The 24,951-nt window shown below is 36.6% G+C and overlaps 2 protein-coding genes across 3 annotated transcripts in view; both read right to left on the bottom strand.

The window, feature by feature from the left end:
- Positions 1–1,518: 1,518 nt before the first annotated feature.
- LOC113228574 (casein kinase I) lies at positions 1,519–16,973 on the bottom strand. 2 transcript variants are annotated; one of them, XM_026461926.1, is made up of 8 exons: positions 16,804–16,973; positions 16,288–16,398; positions 15,389–15,581; positions 13,012–13,154; positions 10,247–10,449; positions 6,961–7,120; positions 4,890–4,970; positions 1,519–4,061 (listed from the first exon to the last, which is right to left on the bottom strand). In XM_026461926.1, exons 1-8 carry the CDS (start codon positions 16,877–16,879, stop codon positions 3,994–3,996), a joined length of 1,035 nt encoding a protein of 344 aa, XP_026317711.1. In that variant the 5' UTR covers positions 16,880–16,973; the 3' UTR covers positions 1,519–3,993. The 2 variants fall into 2 exon arrangements, with proteins under 2 accessions (XP_026317711.1, XP_026317712.1); XM_026461927.1 differs by having other exon boundaries at positions 1,519–4,052.
- A 2,916-nt stretch (positions 16,974–19,889) lies between these two features.
- The window catches only part of LOC113228498 (basic helix-loop-helix transcription factor amos-like), a 33,831-nt gene continuing 28,769 nt past the window's right edge, over positions 19,890–24,951 (bottom strand). Inside the window, exons 3-5 of the mRNA XM_026461827.1 lie at positions 23,061–23,320; positions 21,617–21,756; positions 19,890–21,071 (exon numbers count right to left, since the gene is read on the bottom strand). Of these exons, the coding sequence (XP_026317612.1) occupies positions 20,972–21,071; positions 21,617–21,756; positions 23,061–23,320 (500 nt within the window). The 3' untranslated portion in view covers positions 19,890–20,971. The remainder of the gene's footprint in view (positions 21,072–21,616; positions 21,757–23,060; positions 23,321–24,951) is intronic.

Below are 24,951 nucleotides of genomic sequence, written 5' to 3'. Positions count from 1 at the left end.
TGGATTTGTTTATCAGATAACTTTAGGGCAATCGCACCACTCAACATAGCCCCGCACTAGGGAAACCCCACAAACTAATAAGAGATGGGAAACCCTGTGTCGCGGGTGCCATGGACATACACATAGACAACCACAAATGACACCCAAACTCACGAGAGAAATAAATGTAGGCCATACAAATATTTCTCCCGGTCCTAATGTCTACGGTTATTTTAATTTTGATTTTTGTTTTGTATGTTACATGTAACTAAATATATTTGACCATGACAGAATAACAGCGAGCCTGGGTCATGGATCCTTTTGACATGCTGTTTTTTTATTTGTATTTTTTATGCTTCTTTTTATTTTAATTGAACTTATTTTTATTATTTTTTTTGTTTTGTTTGAAATGTATGCATGTCAAATAAAGCCTATTTTAATTTTTTTTATATATATTTTTGTACCATTCGGTACAGCGCTCTGGCAACTTTGGATGTAGGGTTATGGCCAGTATGCTGCTACACATACAGTGTGAGTACACTTAGTATTGACAAGTGAATTTGACGCCCAGCTGAAGCCTTCAGCCCCGCTCCGGACACACTCCACGAGGACGTAAAATATGTATGTCCTCTTTTGTTACAAATAAGAGTAGTTTGAAGACGTTATCATACCCATCAGGTAGGAGAAATATACTATTCTTCGCGGTTTGCTTTGTACTGGTGGTTTATTGGATTGTAAGGAAACGATGTTACTATATAAAGTATCATAGTATCTTCATCGTCTTTGGAAGCAAATGTTTGGAATAAAAGTGGCGTTTTCAACGGACATTACAGTTGAATAGTAGACCACACCATAAGCACGGGGCGATTTACTGAATTAAACGATAATATATAATACCATCCCTGATTTTTAGTGTACGTAATATGTCCACAAATACAAAAGTATCATACAATAAAAAGAAAATTTCGTTTTACTCAGTTTATTGTGCCAAAGGAATTAATACATACCGTTCTGGACATAGGAAACAATGTAAGCTTAACAATTTGCATATAGATATAATGCATAATATGCTAAGCTATACAGGCTAGCATACAGGAGAAAAATGTATATGAAAAGAAAGAAACATTGTTACATAAGATAAAATTGTGGAAAATCTACAAAAACATTACTATGTCAAAATTGTAAGAGTGCATTTTTCTTGCCTTTGGAGGGATAAAATCCTTTGAACAATTTAGAATAAGCCAGTTCGATTTCTCCTCTAATGTTAAAATCGGTAAGAACTATTAAAAGTTTCAAGATCTTTTGAAGCAGACTCGAGTAAATCGAATACAGTTCTATACCAAAGAGGTAGGCTCGATTTATATTGCGGCGGAACGGAATGGAAGCGAATTAATGTAACGGCATTGTACATAGCATAATGAACTGTATGGTCAACTGCGTAGCATACAAAGTAGATACGAGCCAAAATCTTTCACTGATACAATACAATATCGTTATAAAAATTCGCTTCCATTCCGTTCCGCCGCAATATAAATTGAGCCTTAGTGGTACCCAGCGACACAATTCGATGCGAGTGTAGAATAACAGCAAAATAATTAATGACATTAAACTACAACAGTTATGTATGTATTTATTTCCATTACCTAGGATATTGTAAAAAACAGTGTCGGCTTATGTAATACTTCTTACAACTATTATATACAAAATTAAGTCCATAAAGTCTTTCGTCGGATAGAGCATACACTTAAAAGTTAGGAGCAAGCTACGAAGTTCGCGCCTCGAAGCGGTACACGAGTCGGCGTTGGTACAAGGCCACAAGCGACGTGCTCCATACCGCGACCCGACCACACTGCCATTCCCAAGTATTTGGACACAATAACTTTCTAACATACATTTAATTAACATAACTCCATAAGAATTAGTAACACAATATCATTAAAACTTGTTTGGGAAGATATTAAACCCAGCAGATCAAATAAACATTGCAATAACTACATTAGACTACGCCGTGCGTAACATACCACTTGGCACTCGGCGACAGTTACCTGAACAATGGCGACGTTGATCATCACATTGACAGAAGTCAAGCAACACAATGCATATACATGTACAAATGCTATTTAATACCCTGTGGTCTAAGAACTTAAATTTCTTCGAATACATAAGCTAAAGAAGCTTATAAGCACGCTTATGAACAAGCAACAGTCGAAACGTATTACTGAAAAGTGTTTATAAAGATTTTCCCTTTATAAAGTCGCAATTTATAGATAATAACTGAGGTGCTGGATTCCAAACAAAATCATTAATTAATGAATACAATATCGAAAACAAAACTAAAACCTTACACTTATCGACAACAGGATTACATATTAACCCCGTTTTGTTTACGATGCACATTCTTAACACAAACTTATATTTATATTTACACACAAAATTGAACCTAATTCTCAGTCATATTAGAGATGGATGGTCCATTCCAGTCAACGAACATTTTGTGAAGCGAAAAAAATCACACACCCGAGATATCTGTACGATATTATAAAACATAGGTATAGGACTCACAACAGTATTTACAGACATTTTTAACGTTTAAGACGCGCCGAGATGGATCACAAAGCTGATATAAATAATTTAATATCACTATTGCATGATAGACAAATGGTAACCAATCCAGCGTACTGGTAAACAAAGGAAGGACATATGCAGATTTTGGTAATTTACATGAGATCAAAACTTTTAAATGGTCAGAAGTCAATTGAAACATAGAAAGTACTCAAAGGAATGTTTATCTATTTATTCTTTATAAGAATTAACAATTATTGAAACCAAATGCCATAAAAGACAGTTTCTCTATTACAATGCGAAGACAAAAGCGAACTTACCTAGTTAAACTATGGCAGTGGCTGGAAATGAAAACAATCGTGCGCAATCTTTGCATCTTATTTTCATGTCAATGGAAAGAAGTAAGCAAAAAATGTTTCAATATAAAAAAGGACGTATCCTTGCTCATCAGCTATACAAATCAGTTTGAGTGGAGCGATCCTTCAGTTAGACTGATTTGGCATAAATAAACATGGAAGACGTAACTTTAAAAGTCTTCGCTCATATATACCGATCTGACACGACCCACAGCGCCTCGACTGAAGACTATAGGAAAAAAAAACAAAACAGCGCGATGCCTTATACACACACGTATCGGTGTATTTCAAGTGTCGACTCAAAGCCCATTTCTAGATGTTTCGTCTTGGACCGTTACCGAACAGTATATAAGCGAAAACCTTTAGCCCGTAAGTTGGTATAATCACAACTAAAGACTAATAAAGGATAAGCACGAAAAATATTGCACATTTTTTAAACTAATTTATACAGATTTATTACAAAAAAAAAAAAGAAATGTATTTGAACACATCTTTAATCGTTGCGATTTTCTCAGAAACAGTTGAAACAAGTAATCCGACTGATTTTAAACAAATGTCATTGCTTACGCAAATCAATTTGGGAGTATTTACATTTGAAGCTAATTTCTTTGACGTAATTAATCGCTTGGAACTGTCAATCCAACCGAGTCGGTGTTCAAACGAATTTATTCTAAACGAAGATTCTTACATCTAAATATAACTGAGCATGAAGTACAATGGTTGCACGGGTAGGCCTAATTTTAGCTATGCTTATATGAGTCACATCGAAACGACGAGAACGTTACTCCTTTTTAATTAGTCCACGGCCCATTCGTCATCTCACTTAGTCTAAAATTAAATAATTTACAATATATGAACGTTAACATGAATGCATACAAAATTTTTCTTACATAAACACGGAATCTGCGTTCAGACGCCTCGCTTTGTGGAGGTCGCGCGCGCTGTGCTCGCGAACACAAGTCGTCCATTTGGAACCGCGTTGTGCGAGGCCGGTTGGACCGGCCGGGCCGAGCAGAGCGTGCCACACAGCGGGCCACAATGCGAACGTGGTTCAGTGGTGTTAGCGCTGCGGGGGGGCGGGGGGCGCCGAGCTCCCTCACCGCCACTCCGAGATGGCCGCCACTGTCGTGCTTGGCTGTCCGGCCGCGCCGGCCGCTGCAACGCCAACGCACCAATTAGTTGGATACGTAACACAATATCCACAGGTGCCTGTAGATTTGCTCGATTTTTCGATACACAAAAAATACGACAGCGATCTTCTGCTTCTTACCTTATTACTCGATTTTGTCTGATCACACATGAAGAGACCAGGGAGAGAATTATCAATGTCACTTATAATAAGTTTTGAGTTAATACCACCATCGAGTTCGGTAACCGCTGAGCGTATTTTGCCTTAGTCAGAGGCTAATAAGGATATTGAAATCCTCAAAAATTAGCTTTTAGTTTAAATCATAAAAATGGTTGCGACGAAATGGTAGAAAAGTCAAAAATGATTTATAAATGTTTTTTTTTAATGGATTACATAGCGTTACATACATTTATGTCAGCATTGATTTTATTTCAGCTAGTATTTGTGCGCGTCTTTTTCATCATTATTTAAAAGTAAAATTCTCCTTGTGTGACCAAAGTGACTTTGATCATTCTTTCGGTGGACACTTTACATGTTGATCGATAAATTTAGTAGCAGCAGAACTCCTTGTAAAAGAGTGCGTCCAAGGTAGTACTGCCTAGTACTGCCACCTTACCTATTTCTGCCGCCAAGCAGTAATGTGAGCATTACTGCGCTCCGGTTTAGAAAGGTAAAGGTGCTGGTGAAATTAGACACATGGGACCTCTCAACTTATGTCTCAGGGTGACTGGCGCAGAGGCTGGTATTTGTTTCACAAACGGGTGTAACACTCATCTTGTTACACAGTCAGTGGATGGTCTAGGTGAAGTACGAGTTATCGCCATAGAGGACCCATTGTCATAAGTTATGTCTATAGTACTTACTGGTTTCCTGCTCCTGATTTTGATCATGGCGCCGCAGAGTACGGTCGTTGGCACCTGCTTGGTAATTTCCGCGTTGTCCCCCTGGAATTATGGCATAAAATTTAATTATAAAAATTATCTATTATAATTTTGGATATTTATTCTAGATTCTATTACAAGTCCCATCCAGGCGACCCATTACTGGACGTGTTAATATTAGGGAGAACATGCTGGCTCTGAATTTTTTTGGTTGTGCACTTGATGTCAAGGTCACGCTTTTCAAGGCATGCAGCCATAATTTCTACACCAGCAGTCTATGGATTATATATTCAAAAATCATACAACACTGCGCATAATGTACATTCCGGAACCGGTTGATGCCACCGTCAAGTGGCTAGGCATGTTTGCCACAGAACAATATCCCAGAGCAATATTATCCAGTTTTATCTTTTGGAGAACTAAGTAAACATGTCGAACTTTCCACGCTAGTAGCGAACAAAAGTTAAGCGAATAAATGCTTCTTTTTTTATTTTAATAACGCACTCAACATAGCTTAGAGAATCCCTGTGTCGCGGGTGCCATGGACACAGATATAGACAACCACAAATTACACCCAAACTCACGAGAGAAATAAATGTAGGCCATATAAATATTTCTCCCGGTCCGGGAATCGAACCTAGGACCTCCGCGTGGCAGTCCGAAATAAAATCCATTATGCAATGTGTGCGTTAAAGAAGACATCTGTTGTTGAGAAAATACTACTTTCTATTCGTTTGTTATGTTAGTCGTAGTCAGCTACTGGCCGCAAGATGATAGCACGTTGAATAAATAAATAATAAATAATAATAAATAACGCACACACTCAACATAGCCCCGCACTAGGGAAACCCTGTGTCGCGGGTGCCATGGACACACACATAGACAACCACAAATTACACCCAAACTCACGAGAGAAATAAATGTAGGCCATACAAACATTTCTCCCGGCCCGGGAATCGAACCTGGGACCTCTGCGTGGCAGTCCGGAATGGTAACCGTTCGGCCACGGAGGTAGAATAAAATATTTAACGATTTTTTTTAATTTTTAAACGAATGATTTCCCAATATTTGTTTTCAATTATTTTTACGCATTTTCATGAAGAAAGATAAATAAATCAAGCTGGGTCTTGATTGTCACGTTGTGAATTCGGAATTATAGTCCAGTGTCAACTGTTGGTGTCACCAAGGCGCATATAGATGTCGCTGTCATATTTTTACGAAATAAACATCACGTATTTTTATTTAATGAGAAATTATCTCCTATGTACTATTAAATAAAAAAATAAACAAAATATTGAAGAGATAAATGTAAATAAATAAGTTCAACTTAACTTTTAATCATTACAAGTCAATATTAAGACAATAAAACTGAAAATAATATTGTTTCCATTGCATCCGTCTAACTATTTTAGGATTGCTAAATTTGACATAAGAACAATATTATTTTAATGTTAAACGTCGCGTCATAGTATGAACTGAGTGAATGAATAGTCACAAAGCTGCCAATAAAACATCATAGTTTTAACATTAAAATAAGCTTACTTTAAGCGCGTCATGGTACGAAAAGTTAAGGTTAAAGCAATATTATTTTAAGAGATTGTGATAGGCCCCCTGATCCATTAGAATAAACGTTTTTCTGATTACTGCAAATCAGATTATTCGATGATTTTTTAACACTAATGCATTTTTTTCGTCAATTTCATTTTCAAATTCAAATTACAAAATTGTCAAAAAAACATTAGTGTTAAAAAAAATAATTAAAAACCTGATTTTCAGTAATTGGCAAAAACATGCTTGATCCTAAACACTTTTGAAGTGTGTATATTTCGGATCTAAATCGCGGATATTCATCTTTGTCCCGTTTTGAGCCCTTTTTCAGGCCATTCGGAACAGTCAGTCGTCAGTACTCATGGAACCTGTAAGTCATACATTCGTTTCCTAACCGATATATTAATTTTTTTCATTTATTTAGGAAATTTTCGAATGCTCCTGTTCGAATTGTGTCACTTTATTATTGGTGCGATATGCAAGTTAAAAACAATGCGATGCATACCAAACTTGAGCATATTCCAGTCAAAGACGTAGTCGTACGTGAATCCTTGTCGGTGGAAGAGAGTGCGGAACAGTTGGCGTAAGTGGCTGTAGTCGGGCCGCTCCTCGAAGCGCAACCGGCGGCAATACTTTAGGTACAGCTGGAACTCGATTGGGTGGTTCTGTGGGGAATTCACAAGATTTATAATTATTATTTGAATGTGACCAAGCCGTTTGTCAAACAGCTCACCAAGCCTGAAAGTATACGACAGCTAAATAATGATAACTATTTTAGAAGTTTTATTGAAATCGTTAGCGGAAAGTGTGTGAAATCCAATAAACCGAATTTGTCCCCTAATTTGCAACCCTTAGATGTGAAATATTTTCTTCAAATTTGAATAGAACTCAGTTAACCCCTTTCAACAAAAAAAAGAATCATCGAAATCGGTTCACAGATGTCGGAGTATCGAACCTCTGCATGGCAGACTAGCATGGTAACCAGTTCCGATAATCCATGTCACGAAAACTTCAAAAATTGCTATTTCGGAAATTCTGCGGAGTTGGTACTTGATTATTTTTTTGTGGAATTAGTCTTTATGTGCAGCTAGGTTTTAAAGCAAGTTGCAAATCCAACTACCATACTGAAACCACAAAAAATTAAGTAAAAAATGAGTACATGGCGATTTACTCGCAGCCTATACGTGCCAACGCGGCCAAAAAACGTTTGTAATATGCCTACAAGTAAGGCCTTTCAAAAAACAATCTAAAGAATTGCTTAGCTGCAACGATTTGGTCATTAGAATTTTATTTTCAAAAAATTACCAAATACGGGACATAACCTTTGGTTGAGGTTTTCTCCAAAACTATTATAGTGAGACTCAAGGGAGTTTTACTCATGCACTCGGAATGAAACGTTTTCTCTGATTCTTTTTTTAACAGGGACATGTCCGATTTTAGGGGTAAAAAAACACTGTGCTACGGAGGCTGTTATCCTTCAATCTGACTCAACTCTGCTGCCGTAGTTTGTGGTTCGTAAGCCGTGGACCCCTCACGCGCGCCTGCCCGCTCGTCTTGTGTCGCCCACGTGACACAACGCTCACAATCGGTAAATTTTTAAACTAAATATAAGTTCTATTTTGTTTGTTATAAATAATGGACACTGCATTGCACAAGTTTATAACTGTATATATGTATCAAATGAATTATTTAAGTATTCTATAAATATAACAGAACACACCATACTACATTACAGAAATATATACGTAATTTATTTTAGTTTATACGCGAAACACACGTTCAAACAAACCTTTTCCGGGAGGTGACATTAGCTGAGTGGATCCCACTGCATACTTTAAGGTCATTTCATTACCTTTTACTAAGATTTTATTTTTTGTTATAATTCAGCTTTATCTTTCTTTTTAATTTCTTACTGTGTATTATTGTGTTGTGGCGTTATGTAATAAACGGTTTCTATTCATTCTTCTATACTCGAACACGTGTTTCTACTGCCATGCCAGGGCCATCGCTCTTAACCAACTGAGCTACTACTACTCAGCAGACCTTACGAATTTCTTTCTGTATTTGTTACGATTCTTTGTATTGGGTTTACTTTTTATGTATTTGTTACGATTCTTTGTTTTGGGTTTAAAGGGTTTTTTTCACCGTCAGCGCACCTGTGAGAAACTTATGTGGTAACTCACTCAGCCAGAAACCTTTGCAGCTACCAAGAGTGGTAGCCACGGCACGGCAACAAACACTGGTTCGAGTTCAGTCAGATTTTTGTTTTATAATACCAAGTGACGGGACGCACAAGTCGTGAGCCTGGTGGTAAGCGACACGCCTATTCATAACAGTTGCAGTGCCAGTCAGAGCTTTAAACCGCAAATATCGGAGGGGTACTGCCACTGCGCCCGTCACTTAGAGACGTAAGTTGACAAGTCCCACGTGCCTCTCCTGCTACTCAATAAAAGAATTTAAAATTGTGTTCCATCTTTGCATCAATAATAACAAAGTAGTGGAGTAACAAACTAATAAAAATCACGTAAACAATAAAAAGAATGTAACAATCCACTTGGTTAAACAAGTAGTGGAAAAATACAATGAATATAAGAAGCCGTACTACATTTCCTTTGTAGACTATAACAAGGCTTTCTATCCCTATCTCATTCTCATATATATAAAGCTCTCCAAAATCAAGGTGTTGAACGAAAATATATTAGAATATTGACCAAAATATATAATGTACAGCAAGATTCCAGTTAGAAAGAATTGGGGACGAATTCAATATTCAAAAAGATGTAAGACAAGGACACCCACGAGCATCGTAAATCTTCTCTGCTGTCCTAGAGGAAATTTTCAGACAGTTGAATTGGGACAAACTAGGACTCAACATAAATGGAAAACACTTGAGATTCGATATTGAGTTTTTTGCAGAAGACCCATCTACTTTGCACGAAATGCTCGAACTGCTAGCAGTAGAAAGCCAGAAAGCAGGGCTAACAATGAGTTTCTCCAAAACTAAGGCTATTACAAATCGACATAAACAACCCTTAATAGCAAAAAATCAAGAAATTGATTATGTGGGTGATTATGTCTCTAGGACAAATAATGTCCCCAAATTTATAAATAGAGAAGAAAATTCAAAAAAGAAGATTAAGCAACAGTTGGGCGCGTGCCCAACTGTTGCTTAATCGCGCTATTGATCGCTCAACGAGATATTCAAGAATGAAGTAATCCCAATGTCAGACAAGCGCAGTCTTCAACACATGCATCCTACCAGTGCCCATATATGGGTGCCAAACAATGGGGCTTGACTAAGTCTCTGAGCGAAAGACTAAAGGTGTGCTAACAAGGAATGGAAAGAAGCATGTTACACTTCAAGCCGAGAAACAAATGGAGACTCCAGAATTAGGAAGGCAACCAAGGCAGATATCACAACAAAAATCAAAAGACTGAAGTGGCGCTGGTATAGACACACAGCAATATCACCAAAAGAAAAGTGGTCAAAAGATGTGACACATTGGTATCCAAGAGATGGAAAGAGGTATAGAGGAAGGCCAACAAGAAGGTGAGAAGACGATCTGCCCTGAGAATGGCGCCGGTCGGCACAAGACCGTTGCTTATAGAAAAATATGGAGGAGGCCTATGTCAGAGGACAACCTAATCAGAACCAGAACCGACGCTGATGTTAGAATTAAGGATTATTACTGTTAGAAGTAAGCATTAGGTTAGAATTAGCATTAATTTAGAAGTAATCAGTGAATAAGAGCTATTTTTTATTTATTTATTTAATTTAACAAACTACTTACTTTACAAAGTTCATCAAAAGGCGTTGAAAGCTTTTTCTCAGATATCCTTTCGTATTTCTGGCGTTTAGTTGCAGCTTTAAGCCCCTGCCAGGGCAGACTACCCCGGTTGAAGTACATGAGCACGTAGCCCAAGGACTCAAGGTCGTCACGACGAGACTGTTCAATGCCTAAATGAGTGTTGATTGATGCATAACGTGCTGTACCTGGAACATAAGAAATATGATGTAGAATTAATTCATCTTGAGTTAGGGTTCTTTTATTGAGCAGATCCTGCCTGTATATACCCGTAGGCCGTAGCTATTTCTACCGCAAGTCAATATTTATATCTTTATTTATAATATTATATGTATTTTTTATATTATTCAAGCCCAATCATGGCAGTTGCCTGTTTGCTTAGGTTGCTGTTGATTACAGCAACAAATTTATTCTACCAGAAAACAGTGACAAGACAGTGTTGCCACATGGCATTTAAAAATTAACATCAAAATTAACTTGATGTTGCAATATTTGGTTAAATATTCCCAAGATACATAGAGCCTAATAATACATAGAGCCTGCGTAGTCACAGGCTCAGAAGACATTACATCTTTTGTAAAATTTGTTTTTACTGTACTTTTACTCAGATTGAAAGCCATTAAAATAATTGTTGACAGTTATGGATATCAATAACTTCTTCCTATGAGTATCTTATGGAAATAAGATTGTGAGACGATATTTCTACACCTTTAACTTATTTACTAACTCTGAAGGTTTTTTTCGTAAAATAGACGAATGATCACATCACCACCTGATGTTACTGGCTTGTCTAGTACTTGCCTATTCACTTAAGCCTTGAATTACCCTAAATTGTAGCTTTAGATAGCATAGATTCTCCAACTATTTGTTTAACCCCCCACTTAGACAAGATAAAAAAATTTCAACGCCACAACCACAAAAAACAACACGTATTTTTTATATTAATACAACACAAAAAATCACAAGGAAAAGAAATTGTATATTTTTAGTGTAGTTCATATATATGAATATCTATATAGATAATTCAGGGTTTTTTTTTGTCAAATGCGGTAACACCCCCAGGACAGCATCAACGCTCCCCAATTGCTTCCGAAGCCCCTACCTACCCTAGGACTCTTCAGCGCCCACTGGGGGGCGAAAGTGACCACTTTTGGGAAACTATGCTTTAGATAACAGATCCCATTAGTTCGTATTGTAGTCCATTCTTTTGCCGTGTGTGCCGAATGGCAAGTCAATGACATAAAGATGAAGTGTTTCGGAGTGTTTAATGCATCGAAGGGAGAGTGGTGAACTACAGTATTGCAACAAAGAAAAGCGTAAGTCTGAATAAGGCACGTGAGCACATGATGTTTACAGACAAAAAGGCACAGTAGACTGCAACTAACGTTGTAATCGTAGAGGGGATAAACTTTAGTATTCATTCTTACAGAACAGTTTACATCATTAGCATCTTCAATGTAAACATGTTTGTTCAGAATCCTGGAAAATTATAAAGTAAAATAAGTGCATCATAAATAATGAGCTCCTGAATCTATAGGGGTCAGGATCGAGGACTGCAGCACTTTCCTGTTTACAACTGTGTCATTAATTGTAAGAGTAAATTAAGTCCTAGTAATTAAATTTAGAAGTGATGAGCTTTTGGCAAAGTAATGTGTAGTAATTTTAATTATCTGAGTAAACTAGTAATGCCTTCTATGGGATGTTAGTGCAATTATTGGAGTTGCTTCACTTTTATAATGAAAGATTACTAAATGTGATACTTTCAAGCTGTGTTTGAAAATATGGACTTACACAACTTTTATAATGATCGACACAACTAGCCTACAGTTTACATGGATAAACTTCTTTTTGTTCTCATTGCACAATCCTTTGTTTTGGATTTGATAATTTGTTAAGATGAAAAGAAGACCCGCTTACGTCCTTTTTTCTTCATTCCTTTTGTACCACAAATATGTAATATAGAAAATAAAGGTAAGCACATTCAAATGTGTTAAGTAAACTGTTAGTCACTAACAATCAACCCTGTATTGACAACCCACGATACTCTTATCATCACAGATATCATAGATAATTTGGTGTGTATTTGTGTCAGTTAGCAGGTAAAGGTACCTTATAATCACTTTACAAGCAGTTTTGATTTATTTAAAACATATTTATCTAATGCAAAAACTAACTAAGTACGTAAAAATAGGCTTATGATAATCGACACAATTTTGTTTATAATTACAATTACATTAGGCAATAAAAAAACTTTACCATTATTACAGGAAATTAAACTACTTTTCCGGATTTAAAACGCGTACATTCGTTTTTTCAAACAAACCAACGTTTCGGGCCCTTTACAGGTCCCATCGTCACGGTTGATGGTTTTAGCATTATTTTTGTAGTAATATTCTACATGTGAGTAAGCGTAATATTCTAGAAGAGCCGCGGTAGCCTAATAGTTTGCCCTACCGCCTCTCAAGCAGAGGCTGTGGGTTCGAATCTGGGCTCGCGCACCTCTGACATTCTCGAAATTTATGTGCGAAATTTAATTTGCATTTACCATGAGCTTTTTGGTGAAGAAGAACACCTTGATGATACCTGCACGTCAAAGAAGGTTCACAACCTTCAGTCCCCTTCCCGCATTGAGCCAGTGTGGCGGACTATGGCCTAAATCCTCGCCAGTGAAAGAGGATAAGAGACCAGTGCATAGCAGTGGGCCGTATAAAGGGTTGACGATGATTCTAGATGTAAATAAATTAACGTACCTGTTAAATTTTTGTTTTCTCTGTATGGAATATGTTGAAGGGTGCGTGGATCTTTGTACTTCTTCGCTAAGCCAAAATCTATTATGTACACTAAATTCCCTTTTTTACCTAAACCCATTAGGAAGTTATCTGGTTTGATATCTCTGTAAAAGAAAAAATATATTATAAACACATAAATAAACATTCATTAACAGAATAAGCAACCAGGAACAGGGGTTCTATACTTTGATAAGTAGGGACTTATCAAAGTATAGAACTGTTCACAATTAGTTGGTACTATAAACATATGGTCATAAGAAAATTTGTTATTGGTAAGACTGCTTTTATATCTAGCTTATGAACGAGAATGAGGGCACACACCTCTCCCGAGAAGTGTGGCTACAGAGCAAGGATCTTGAGTCAGTGCTAAACACTGTAGAGAGGCTTTGTCATGAATGCTTACTAGTCTTAACAGGGCATTGTAGCTTGAACAACTACATGTCAAATATTGGGCAGAGATAATAGAGAAGGTAGATTCTGCCACGAGGCTGAAACTCCTCCTCCTCCTGATAAGCGTACAAAGTTCCATATGAAGGATACAGAAACTGTTAGAACCAAGAAAGCCCTTCAGTTCTTTAATGATGTCGGCCTTGGCTCTGAGCTGTAATTAGTGGTGGTCACAATAGATCAGTCAATAGTCACTGTGATGAGGGGCTACATAGGCCCTGACTAAATCATAATGACATCCTAATAATAAAGAGATTTCTTTTCGAAAAATACTATATACAATTTTTTTAAATAAACCATGTTTATATTCAGACTAGTTCATCTAGTAACACAAATTATAATCTGTATTTTTTTGAAGATGGAGTAAAATGACAGTTCATTGAGCAAGTATTGCCCACTTACAAGCAGATAGTGATTGCAGTTGATAAATATTCAATAGACTATCGACTGAATTTTGGTTCCGCTTATGCAATAAACAGCCGAATTTGTTTCATTTGAATCATCATCGGCCAATTATTCGTCCAACTGAACACAGGTTCATTTGAGTTGTCAATCTTTGAAAGTTCATACATACATACACTGCATTTAGAACTGTCTATTAAAAATACAAAGAGGAGATATATTTTAAAGTTTTTCATTTTATTTCAATACAAATAATCAAACCTGTTCATGTTAAAAAGTATATCAATAAAAATTTATTTCGATATAAGTAGGCCAACTGTCAAAATAAGAATGAAGGTAGTAAAGCAATTAGTAATCAATAGAATGTTATACCACTCACAATTCAACTGCCTCTGTGGCCAAATGGTTACCATGCCAGACTGCCACGCATAGGTCTCAGGTTGAATTTCCAGGCCGGGAGAAATATTTGTATGGCCTACAGTTATTTCTCTCGAGAGTTTGGGTGCAAATTGTGGTTGTCTATGTGTGTGTTCATGGCACCCGTGACACAGGGTTTCCCTAGTGCGGGGTTACGTTGAGCGAGTGCATTAATATATTATTATTACTTTTAGCAAGATTTTACCTTCTTTCACAATCTATCGATAAAACTGTTGACAACAACTACGCAATTATTTAAAATTTTATGAAAACTGGCAATCCAGCAAATGTCATTTTACTCCATCTTCAAAAAGGAAAAATTATACAATATACGTTAACAACCTCGGTGGTCCTAACAATTTGCAGTGTGCATTTTGATGAGCCCGGATGCAGTTTCCAGTAGGACCATTATATTTTCTAAATTTCTGGTCTGGGTGTTCTAGGTAGTACAGAGTAAAATCCGTTGCTTTAGTACACATGACATAGCAAATGCCCTAGTTTGAGATCAGGTAATGAGCGTGATGGTTGTCTGGCACATTATTATTATTAAAGCAACAGCACATTCATATAGTGAAATTCTAATTTATCAAAGCAATGCACTAATGTAATATCAAAATCTGCGACATCATTCAGATTGCGGAAATTAATTTTGACCCTTAGAGCTAGATTAATGTACACTTTATCTACAATGAATTATGATCAGGTAATGGATTGCCACTGCTATTGAGTTCCCAAGATAAACTCATAATAGTAACAGCTTATATAAATAGGTAGTGTTATCTTTGACCCTTCAATATGACCTGGCACCTAGACCAGTTTACATGATATTGTCAAGATGACAGTGTTGTGGGATGTCACATGGATGAGACTTGATGGCTGTTGACCACTTTTAATGTGAGAGATGCTAATGATATTTCTAATTTGTACTGCAACAATTTTCAGCAATAATTTAGCACAACTCTATTGTAAAGACATTGAATCAGTATTTTTTCTGGAGTGATTGTTGACAATCAAATTATGTTCAAAAGCATTGCATATATGGTTAACCATAAAATAGTAAACATTCAGATACCTATGGATAAAGTTCCTGTAATGAATGTCTTCAATGCGTGTGATCAGCTGGTCAGCAAGGAGGAGCACAGTCTTGAGAGAAAAGCGGCGCGAGCAAAAGTTGAAAAGATCTTCCAATGAGGGGCCCAGCAGTTCCATCACCATTACATTGTAGTCACCTTCCGAGCCACACCATTTGATTGCCGGAATACCAACTAGTGAAATAAAATATTAGGTGTCATATAAAATTCAAATACTATGGAACTTATAGGGGCTACAGAGAGAATGAGGCAACATCACATTTAACATGTTCCCAATCTCTGACATTTATATAGATTAAGGAACAAAACATTATGAACTAGGAAACTTACTCCTTGCTCGGTGCAAACTCCTAAGTGAAAATAAGACATTAGTGACTGTAAAAAGTATGGTCCCAAAGTTACATAAACTCTTAGTTGGGTTGAATTCATTGTTAGACTCTCAACTGGGGATGCCAGTGTTCGCAGCTCCAGAAGAGGTGAGGAAAACAGGTTTGCTAGTATCACATGAGCCAAAGTCTTTTAGTAAAGTATTTTTGTAATTTCAAGAATTGTAGAATAGGACTATTAACATCACATATATTATATACATTTTGAGTTATTAAGTAAAGGAAGCATTGTGAGCACTGAGTGTAAACACACAAATTCATGTACCTTAGGACACTGTCAGTCACACTGAATATTTAATAACAGTGGGAATAGTCTAAACAAGCATTATTACAACTGAACAATTATCTACAATGAATTATTACACAACAACAAATGTGAAAGATTACATTACTTCATAGGAATATTTAATGGTGTGTTTGATGAGGCAGTAAAATGGGTGTGAGAGAGAGAAGTTGGGTTTAAGAATTATGTGACGATATTAATGATTACTCACCCCCTCCTTGCATAAGTTTATAAAATTTGCTTTCTATGTGTAACTGCGGGTGCCTTGTCTTTATGCATTCTAATTTGATAGCTACCTCTTCTTTGGTCACAATGTTGGTTCCTGAAACATAAAATTAATTTGGTCCCACCCTTTATGTCACATTTTATGATCATTATCAAGCAGTGCAATTAATTGTAATTGGGAAGAAAACTCAACAAACAAACAGACATTCAGGTTGCACATTTCAGCCTACACAGCCAACATCTTTCTCTTAATAAAAATACAACGAATAGCAGAAAATACGTAAGATTCAAGGAATACACATGTTCACTGGGTAAAGTTTAAGACAAACATTACATATTTATATTACAAAATCAACTCTAACAATTTAGGACGGACAATAAAATACCAGATTGATGACACAAAAAGAAATAGGTGAGCTGACTGTTTCGAAACAAAAAATCGCAGCTGGCCTAGAATAGTGACCATCTTTCTTTGTTTACAAAGATTTCACATCTTACTTACCCAAGTAAATATCTCCGAAAGATCCTGAACCGATCTTACGGCCCAGTCGGTATTTATTACCGACACGAAGTTCCATTTTGATGATGTGCAAGAGATGAAATCACAATAATATCACTGACCACAGAATCATTACAGGACGGCCATATTGCGATAGACGCAGATCTTTATTTGGGAGAACTCTATAATATTGAACGATTTTTAGCAACAAATGGTACCGTTTTGAGATGCTCTGTTTTAATAATATCTGCACGGTAATTTGAAATGCACAAAAGCTCTGTTTCTTACACAAAATTATAAAAATTGATGCTCTAACTACACACGCACATTGAACAATTTTCTATCATTTTTTTCGGTTCGTTTCTCTTGCCATTTCCATAAACTCGGGAAATACAATTTATTTAAGGCAACATTACATGAAGTTTTCTCTATTTCTGTTGATCTTGATATTAAATTTAATTTTGGCAATTCGTAGTAAAACTAAAACAAGGATATTAATTTGTTAATTTTTGGCATAATATGCAGCAGTGTTATAGTAATTTATAAAATTGAACCTTTCCAATGTACATACTTTATATTCCTTAAATATTGGGAAATTTAAATAATTGGTAATATTGATTTGTCTATGCCATTTTTATTTTTTAAAAACAATAGCAAGGTTTAGCAATCGTACAGCCTACTTCAATGAAAATTGTTTACCATAAAAATAATGATATAGTGTTTAGTTTTTGAAATCATGACAATTCTTTTTAGAATAATTCTAAAAATTTAAAATTCCTTTTTGCGTTTGATAAGTGCCCGCGATTAAGATATGCAAGCCATTTAGCGGCAAATTTAAACGTATCAGGGCATAACCTTGTTGCTGCCATAACGTTGGCGTTTTTGACCAATATTATCTGCCTGCACTCTTCGAAACTGTTGATCAACATTAACTGACCGCATTGCTTGAATCTTATACTGGCCCAAGACTAGGAGCCGCCATTAAGGAAATACAAATAATGATTATCTTTGTATTATGGCGTTAGCTTGTGAGTGTGAATAAATATGCCCCAAAAATGTATGTCATGACATTATAGATCCGAATTATAATATTATTATCAATCACATATTGTAGTATACTAGGTCTGAATAGGTATAGATACTATTTTCCTCATGGAGAAAGATCAAATCAAGCTATACAATTTTGATAATCCTACAACGACGAGAAATCGAGACTAAAGTTATCTTCGTCATTCAATAAATAAATTTTAAGAGTTCATTGTAAAATAAAGATATTTTCAATTTAGTTAGGTAGTTGATTTGCTATAGCCCGCTTTCATCGAGTATATAACCAGAAGTAGAGACAAAATAAGGACCATGTATTCCTGGTAACTCGTTTGCGTCTCCGTATATGCCAAAAAATATTATGTATTTATTGTAATAAAGATAATATCTCTAATAAGATCTCTAACAATGCCGTGCTGTTCAATTCGGTGGTGTGGGAAAAGCAGCAAAATATCTAATTACAAAACAAATGGAATCACATTTCATCGGTAATTAAACATTAAATACGTAATTTTGCAATTTTCGTCCATTATAGCAAAGCTCAAGTTAACTGGTCGATTTGAAGTGAAACAAAGGATGACACCCATTGACGACACCCATCAATTGTTTCGAACTCGGGCTGGCCAATCGGAGCGCAGTTGTCACAGTAATGATATGGCAGAATAGTTTTCAAACAAATTAAATGACATTACGTATCTATTTCTGGTTATATACTCGATGCCCGCTTTGCACGCGATTTGGCGATTGTTGTAAAAGTGCAATGGAACCTGTAAGGTATTATTGTTGCGTCTACTAAATTGAACACACAAGTACTTGCTCTCACATATAACATTTATTTCTACATCACAACGCATTACATAACATTGACAATCACAACAATGAGATAATTGAATAAAAATGTACTTAAATACCTAACTAATTAATTTCATTCATATTATGCTTATGACTTCGTAGTGTCAATTCCTTACACGTACTTATATAAAATAATATCTTATATATAAAGTATCTTATACCACAAGTTTGGACTTGACGTAATGAACGGTCAGCAAAAATATACCAAATTATGATACCATACTACACTCAAAAAATACTTGTTAACCGACTTCAAAAAAGGAGGAGGTTCTCAATTCGACTGTATGTTCTTTTTTTTGTATGTATGTTACGCGATAACTCCGGTATTTGTGAACCAATTTTTTGTAGGTACAGGCTCAAGAGCACGTCAAGCTTGACACTAAATGTTTAAATTTAACTCCATGCCGCTTGCAATAAGAACGGCCCAAAGTCCAAAATGTCAAACTTGATTTGCTCTTGACTGTACCTATTTGAGCAAATTTTGTAATTTGGTTTACAAGATTTTGAGAGAGAGATTTTTTTTGCTACTTTACTTAAGACAAACAATTGCTGTCTCTATATATTAATATACACTTACATTAAGATTAATGGTACAGTCAAGAGCACGTCTAGCTTGACACTTTGTACTTTGGATCGTTCTTATCGTAAGCGGCATAGAGTTGGATTTAAATCTAAAGTGTCATGCTTGACGTGCTCTTGGCCCTATACTTTAAAGCTGGATTTACATTTGTCTCACGTGTCGTGTCGTGTCGCGTCAGAACGGTATCGGTTTTATACATTTAATACGGTTAGGTATATTTACATTAGTGTGTCGCAATCTGACGTGACGGCTTGTGTTGTGTGTATAGGTAATAGCGTTATGACGCGTCACGACTCGACACGTCAGATAAATGTCCCGCCAGGTATACGTTATACAAATTATTGTTATACATAAATATGTAAGTATATTACGTAAGGTCATAATTTATAAGACAACATCATTTTAAGTTCCGAATGCCTAAACGAAACATGAAAGTAAACGATTTCATCGCCATACTTTCTCAAGCTCGTATCTTAAAGCACAAAGTTACTGAAACGAAAAAAATGGAGTGTACCAACGGATTGTATATACAAATGTTACAGGCTGATTTCACATCACATTTTCTCCATATTCACACACTGGCTTTTACCTATTCTTAAAGAAATCCAAATTAACACCATTGATAAAAAAATTAAAATAAATAGAAAGTTTTGTCATCTCATAAATAATCACTCTTTATAAGATACGAGTTTGAGAAAATAAGGCATACATTTATGGAAATTAAACTATTTTCCGACCACGAAACTATTAATCCGACCCTCAGGTCGTATTCCAGAACTCTACTCAATGCTCAAGTCAGGACTTGAGTATGGTTTGAAGCACTAGAAATCTTATATTAATAATTTATTAATGATAACTAGCCGATATACGCCCAAGCCATAAAATCCCTGATAATCATGGAAAACAATTTTGCTTGCTGCGGGGAACTTCAAAAATAGGCTAAATATCGCCGAGTCGCTGATCACTTTTTTAATCGTCACGCGAGCCCTCGAAGTAGCCTAAATGGCGAAATGGCAAGGGCCTAAAACATTTGATTTTTCTTTTTTAAGAAAAATTTGCGATTTATATCCGACAAAATAGTTCAATTTTCAATGTCAACACGAAACAATTACTGTCAAATAAGTAACACTCGACCATAATAAAAGATAATATCAAGTATGAAGATTCACTCGTATCAGGCGTCTTTTAATTTGGCGGACGGAGAACGAGGGACTGTCCCATCAGGGGGCCTTAAGTAAATGTTTAATAGCACGAACTGATTAGCTAAAAATTATGTCACAGAATATATAATAAAGAATTAGGTTAATAATGCAATAGTAAATTTCTATAAAACTCAAATACCTATTTTGCCTTGCATTTTGGTAATTTTTGAGATTTTTTTTTATAACTTCAAGTGACGGAACGAACTAGTCGTGCCTGTCCTGATTGTAAGCTACACGCCGGTCCTTAACAGTTACAGTGCTAGTCAGAGCTTTAAATTGCCAAGATCTGAGGGGCACTACTAAAAAAGAAATTATTTTTTTATGTTGTTTATGATAGGAACGGCAGAATAGCTCCGATGCTAGGAGTTTAGAAAAGAGTGGGCAGAGTAAAGTAGTTTCAAACAGTATCTTTTTACTTATTATATGCAGACCGTGCATTAAGTCACCGCTTCATATAACAAACCGAAGCCTTGTTAGCGAGGCGCTCACTTCGTCATAGCCCGTTATTCCTATCGATTGTGTTGTTGTTCTCCTCCAAACGGTCGTCTCTGATCACAAAGGCAGGCTCCACTAACTTGTCGCCATCATTGAAACTGAAATTTTTCAAAGATTTCATTAAGCGGTTGTTAATATGTAAATAGTTTAAAAGTTTCTACGGTATGTACCTAACACATGTGTGATATGGGAATGCAACCCGAAACCTCGATTGCATGAAGTTGATAACGACATTTCACACATTAATTGCATGCAGTCAGAACGGACTTCGTGCAGCCGAGATCGACTGCATGCTGTTAATACGTGAAGTCGTTATTAACTTAAAAAGGGGCAGTGTCGGCCGTCAGGAATGTTTTATCTCTACGAACGAAGTCGCAGGCATAAGCTAGTATGTAATAAATATACTTAATAGTAATAATGATGTGCTAGACGAGTACACCGATTGCCTGATCTAACTAAAACTAGGGAACTTTTAGTACTAAGAATAGTAACAACAGAATTCACTGTAGGGCACTTCCCAGAACACCCAGACTGGAACCAATTTAGAAAAGTTCCTCCTTCTAGAAAAGACCTCGTCGTTCAGTGCCCACAGTGCAAGCCGTTGAGCTAAAAAGTCGTCAAAATGAATAGAAGAAATACTTACTTATATCGCGGTTGTTCGCTCCGCATAGTGAAAATGCAATTCGTTAACGCCTTTACGTAGTTCACAGCAAGGGTCAAAGTCTCTATCTTTGACAAGCTTCTCTTTTCTTTCTTAATATGAGGTATCACTTGTCGGAGATCCTGGAACGACAAAAAATTTGGATTAACGTACACATGCATACACTTATTTACACGCCCTGCACTAGAGAAACCCTGCCACAGACACACGCTCAGAAAACCACAAGTTACACCCAATCTCACAAGGGAAATAAATAAATAAACACTAGACGACATCACATACGTTGCGCTGATCCCGAAGTAAGTAACTAAAGTACTTGTGTTATGGAATCGGAAACAAGAGACAATATGAAAGGTTAGTTTGTCTTGTCTGCACTGACCCGACCGGGGATCGAATCCGGGACCACAGAGATAGCGACACCATGAAAACCGTTATGAAAGCCACTCGAGCTATAATGTCGTCAAAATGTACTTAGGCCATAAAAATTCGAAACCGGGATGTCTGCGTGGCAGATCAGCATGGTAACCGTTGGGCCACGGAGGCAGTTGTATAAATATATATATTCGTTTGAGACTTCACACGTTTTTCGAAGGTTGTTAACTTTCTTCGACGTACAGGTTTCATCACGATGTTTTCCTTGGTCATGGTAAATTTTAAAATAATTTTGCACATACATTCGGAAACCCGGCGAAAAGCGAGGCCGGAATCGAAATACATTTATTTCTCTCGTGAGTTTGGATGTAATTTGTGGTTGTCTACGTGTGTGTCCGTGGCACCCGCGATACAGGGTTTCCCTAGCGCGGGGCTATGAGTGCGTGCAAAAAAAAACTCGTATTGAGCCAACGTGGCTCACTATGGCCTTGTCGACGAGGGTTTGTCTGAGAGAAAACACGTGAGACGTATTTGGGCTGATGTTGTTATTGTTGTTGATGCAAATATCAAGGACAGTCTAAGTGTTTTTTACGATGAATTTCGTCGTGTTCAAAAATAAAATTTATAATTTTTCTTGGAAATGATACTATTTATTTCGGATCTAAATCGCGTATAAGTATTTTGTTTTTTAAAAACAAATATAATATATTTGAAACACAAATACGCAATTTAGATCCGAGAAAAAAATAATTTCTTTTCCAATTTATAACAATCGCGAAAACCTACGGAAACCAATATACAGGGTTATTTGTAAAATGCTTACAACCTCGTAGGACTAATTAATTACCAACATCATAAACAACAACTTCTTGAAGTGTAACGGTTTGTGGTAACAACGGTCTTGAAGGGTAAGGGTGTTGATGAAATTACAGGTACATGAGACTTGTCAACTTACGTCTGAGGGTAACGGACGCAGTGACAAATGGCATAAAAGTTGTTGATGATGTTGGACTTCGGAGGTTGTTAGAATTAAAAAAAAGGAAATGGTACTTACTTCAAATGCTCTATTCAAAGAATGCATACGCATTCGTTCTCTTTCGTTGCTCTCTAGCCTGCGCAGATTGCGTTCCCGCGCCGATATTCCGCCACAACGCCGCCGGCGTCCAGTCCCCGAAGTTGTATTGGACGGAGTTGTAGCCACAGAATATGGAGCTTCATTCCCAGAATCTACTTTTCTTTCTTTGTGGCTTCTTAACCTGTACTCGTTGTCGTTGTGGGAGTCATTGCTGTTGCTAGCAGCACTGTCGTAAAATTCTGAAATGGTATTACATTTCGAGTTCTTAGGTTTTCGCGATTGTTAAAGATAGGAAATGAAACTATTTTTCCGGATTCAGTCAACCGTGACCGCAGGCCACATTAATATCGTGACCATGGGACCTGTAAAGAGCCCGACACGTTGGTTTGTTTGAAAAAACAAATATACGCGATTTAAATCCGGAAAAACAGTTTCAATTCCTATGGTATTACATTGTTTCTATTTTAACAAGCTCACAAGTCACAGCAGAATCGAAATGCGTCCATTTTAGTACAGTGTATCGCAAAGGCGACGTGTGGGTTGGTGGTTTTTTACAAACTTATAGGCCCGCACTAGAGAAACCCTGTATCGCGAGTGCCATGGATACACACATCGACAACCACAAATAACGCCCAAACTCACGAAAGAAATTAAATGTGGGCCATACAAATATTTCTCCCGGTACGGGAATCGAACTCGGGACATCTGTGTGGCAGTCCAGCATGTCACCGTTTTAGACCACTGAAGCAGTTAAAATTACGAATAGAAGGACATTGAAATGACGTTTGTAATTGCAGTTCTACCCGTGTGTCATAAATACAATGTACCTATGTAATCACACTCGCGAGCAAGTTGAAAAAAAGGAAAAATAGACAATAGTTTATTCATATACTATTTACAAACTTTCGTCTTTTAAGTAGGTATCTCACAAAATCGTCCTATATACATACAGCTTTAATGTTTTGTCCAAGCAGGTTGATATTTACCTTTTTAATTCTAGTGTTGCATCGGTAAAGCGTCTTCTTAGTAATTTGTTTATCAGTGTTTCGATTTTGTCATAATGTATTATTAAATATTATATAGTTATATTTTAAGGCTCATTAATTTCAACTTAATGTATGTCTATTGAGGATCTATAATTGGCTCTCCAGCATTATTTAAGATTTTGTTCTTCAATATAGCCGCTGGTCTTAAAATAAATTAAAATAAAAAAAGAAATTAAGAAAAATACATACTTGTATAATAGAACGTAAAATGTTTTAAATTCATGTAAGCGTTGGCATTTATGAGTATGTATCTTATAAAAATTATAAATGAAATCACGCCGACTGAATTTATATTAGTTTTCATAATTAAGATGTGAATCCACTGCAATTTGGGGTGTTGCGATGCGAATTTGGCGCGAGGTCTACCGCGAGGTTTCGAGCGGGCGGCATGAGAGTACAAATAAAACAAAAAACGCTTTATCGCCCTAGAGCTGTATGATAAAAAATATCGCCTAGTTTTCTGAACGTTGTACTACTACTTACGAGCAAGTGTGATGCAAAATACATTGTTACCCAATGCCCTAGGCGTGAGTCGCTTTAACGTGGAGAGCCCGCATCGTTTTGCTCATAGACCTGTTGTCACGAACTATTAACAATTGGCAAACGCCAGTATAGCCACGAAGAGAGAACGATTTGTGCAACAAGTTCGCTCCGAAACTTAGGCATTACGTGACGCCGCTACACGCTTGATAAATTGTTTGCGTAATATCGCGAATGCAGACTAATCGATTTGAACGCACGGCTCCGGGCGATTTTCGTAATGCTCTTATCTGCATCGTGCTATACGGTGACGGGAGAATAATTTAATAATAACAAACTTACAA

The sequence above is a fragment of the Hyposmocoma kahamanoa genome, unplaced genomic scaffold (genome assembly GCF_003589595.1).
Source record: "Hyposmocoma kahamanoa isolate Upper Pololo Valley unplaced genomic scaffold, ASM358959v1 232, whole genome shotgun sequence".
In the NCBI taxonomy this organism is placed as follows: domain Eukaryota; kingdom Metazoa; phylum Arthropoda; class Insecta; order Lepidoptera; family Cosmopterigidae; genus Hyposmocoma; species Hyposmocoma kahamanoa.
This window is presented reverse-complemented; position numbering and strand designations above follow the sequence as displayed.

Coding starts and splice junctions, on each gene's coding strand:
- LOC113228574 (XM_026461926.1), bottom strand. CDS start 16,879: ATGGAACTTCGTGTCGGTAATAAATACCGACTGGGCCGTAAGATCGGT. Junction 16,399..16,803: donor TTTCGGAGATATTTACTTGG/GTAAGTAAGATG, acceptor TTTATGTTTCAG/GAACCAACATTGTGACCAAA. Junction 7,121..10,246: donor CTTTTGATGAACTTTGTAAA/GTAAGTAGTTTG, acceptor AATTCCCCACAG/AACCACCCAATCGAGTTCCA.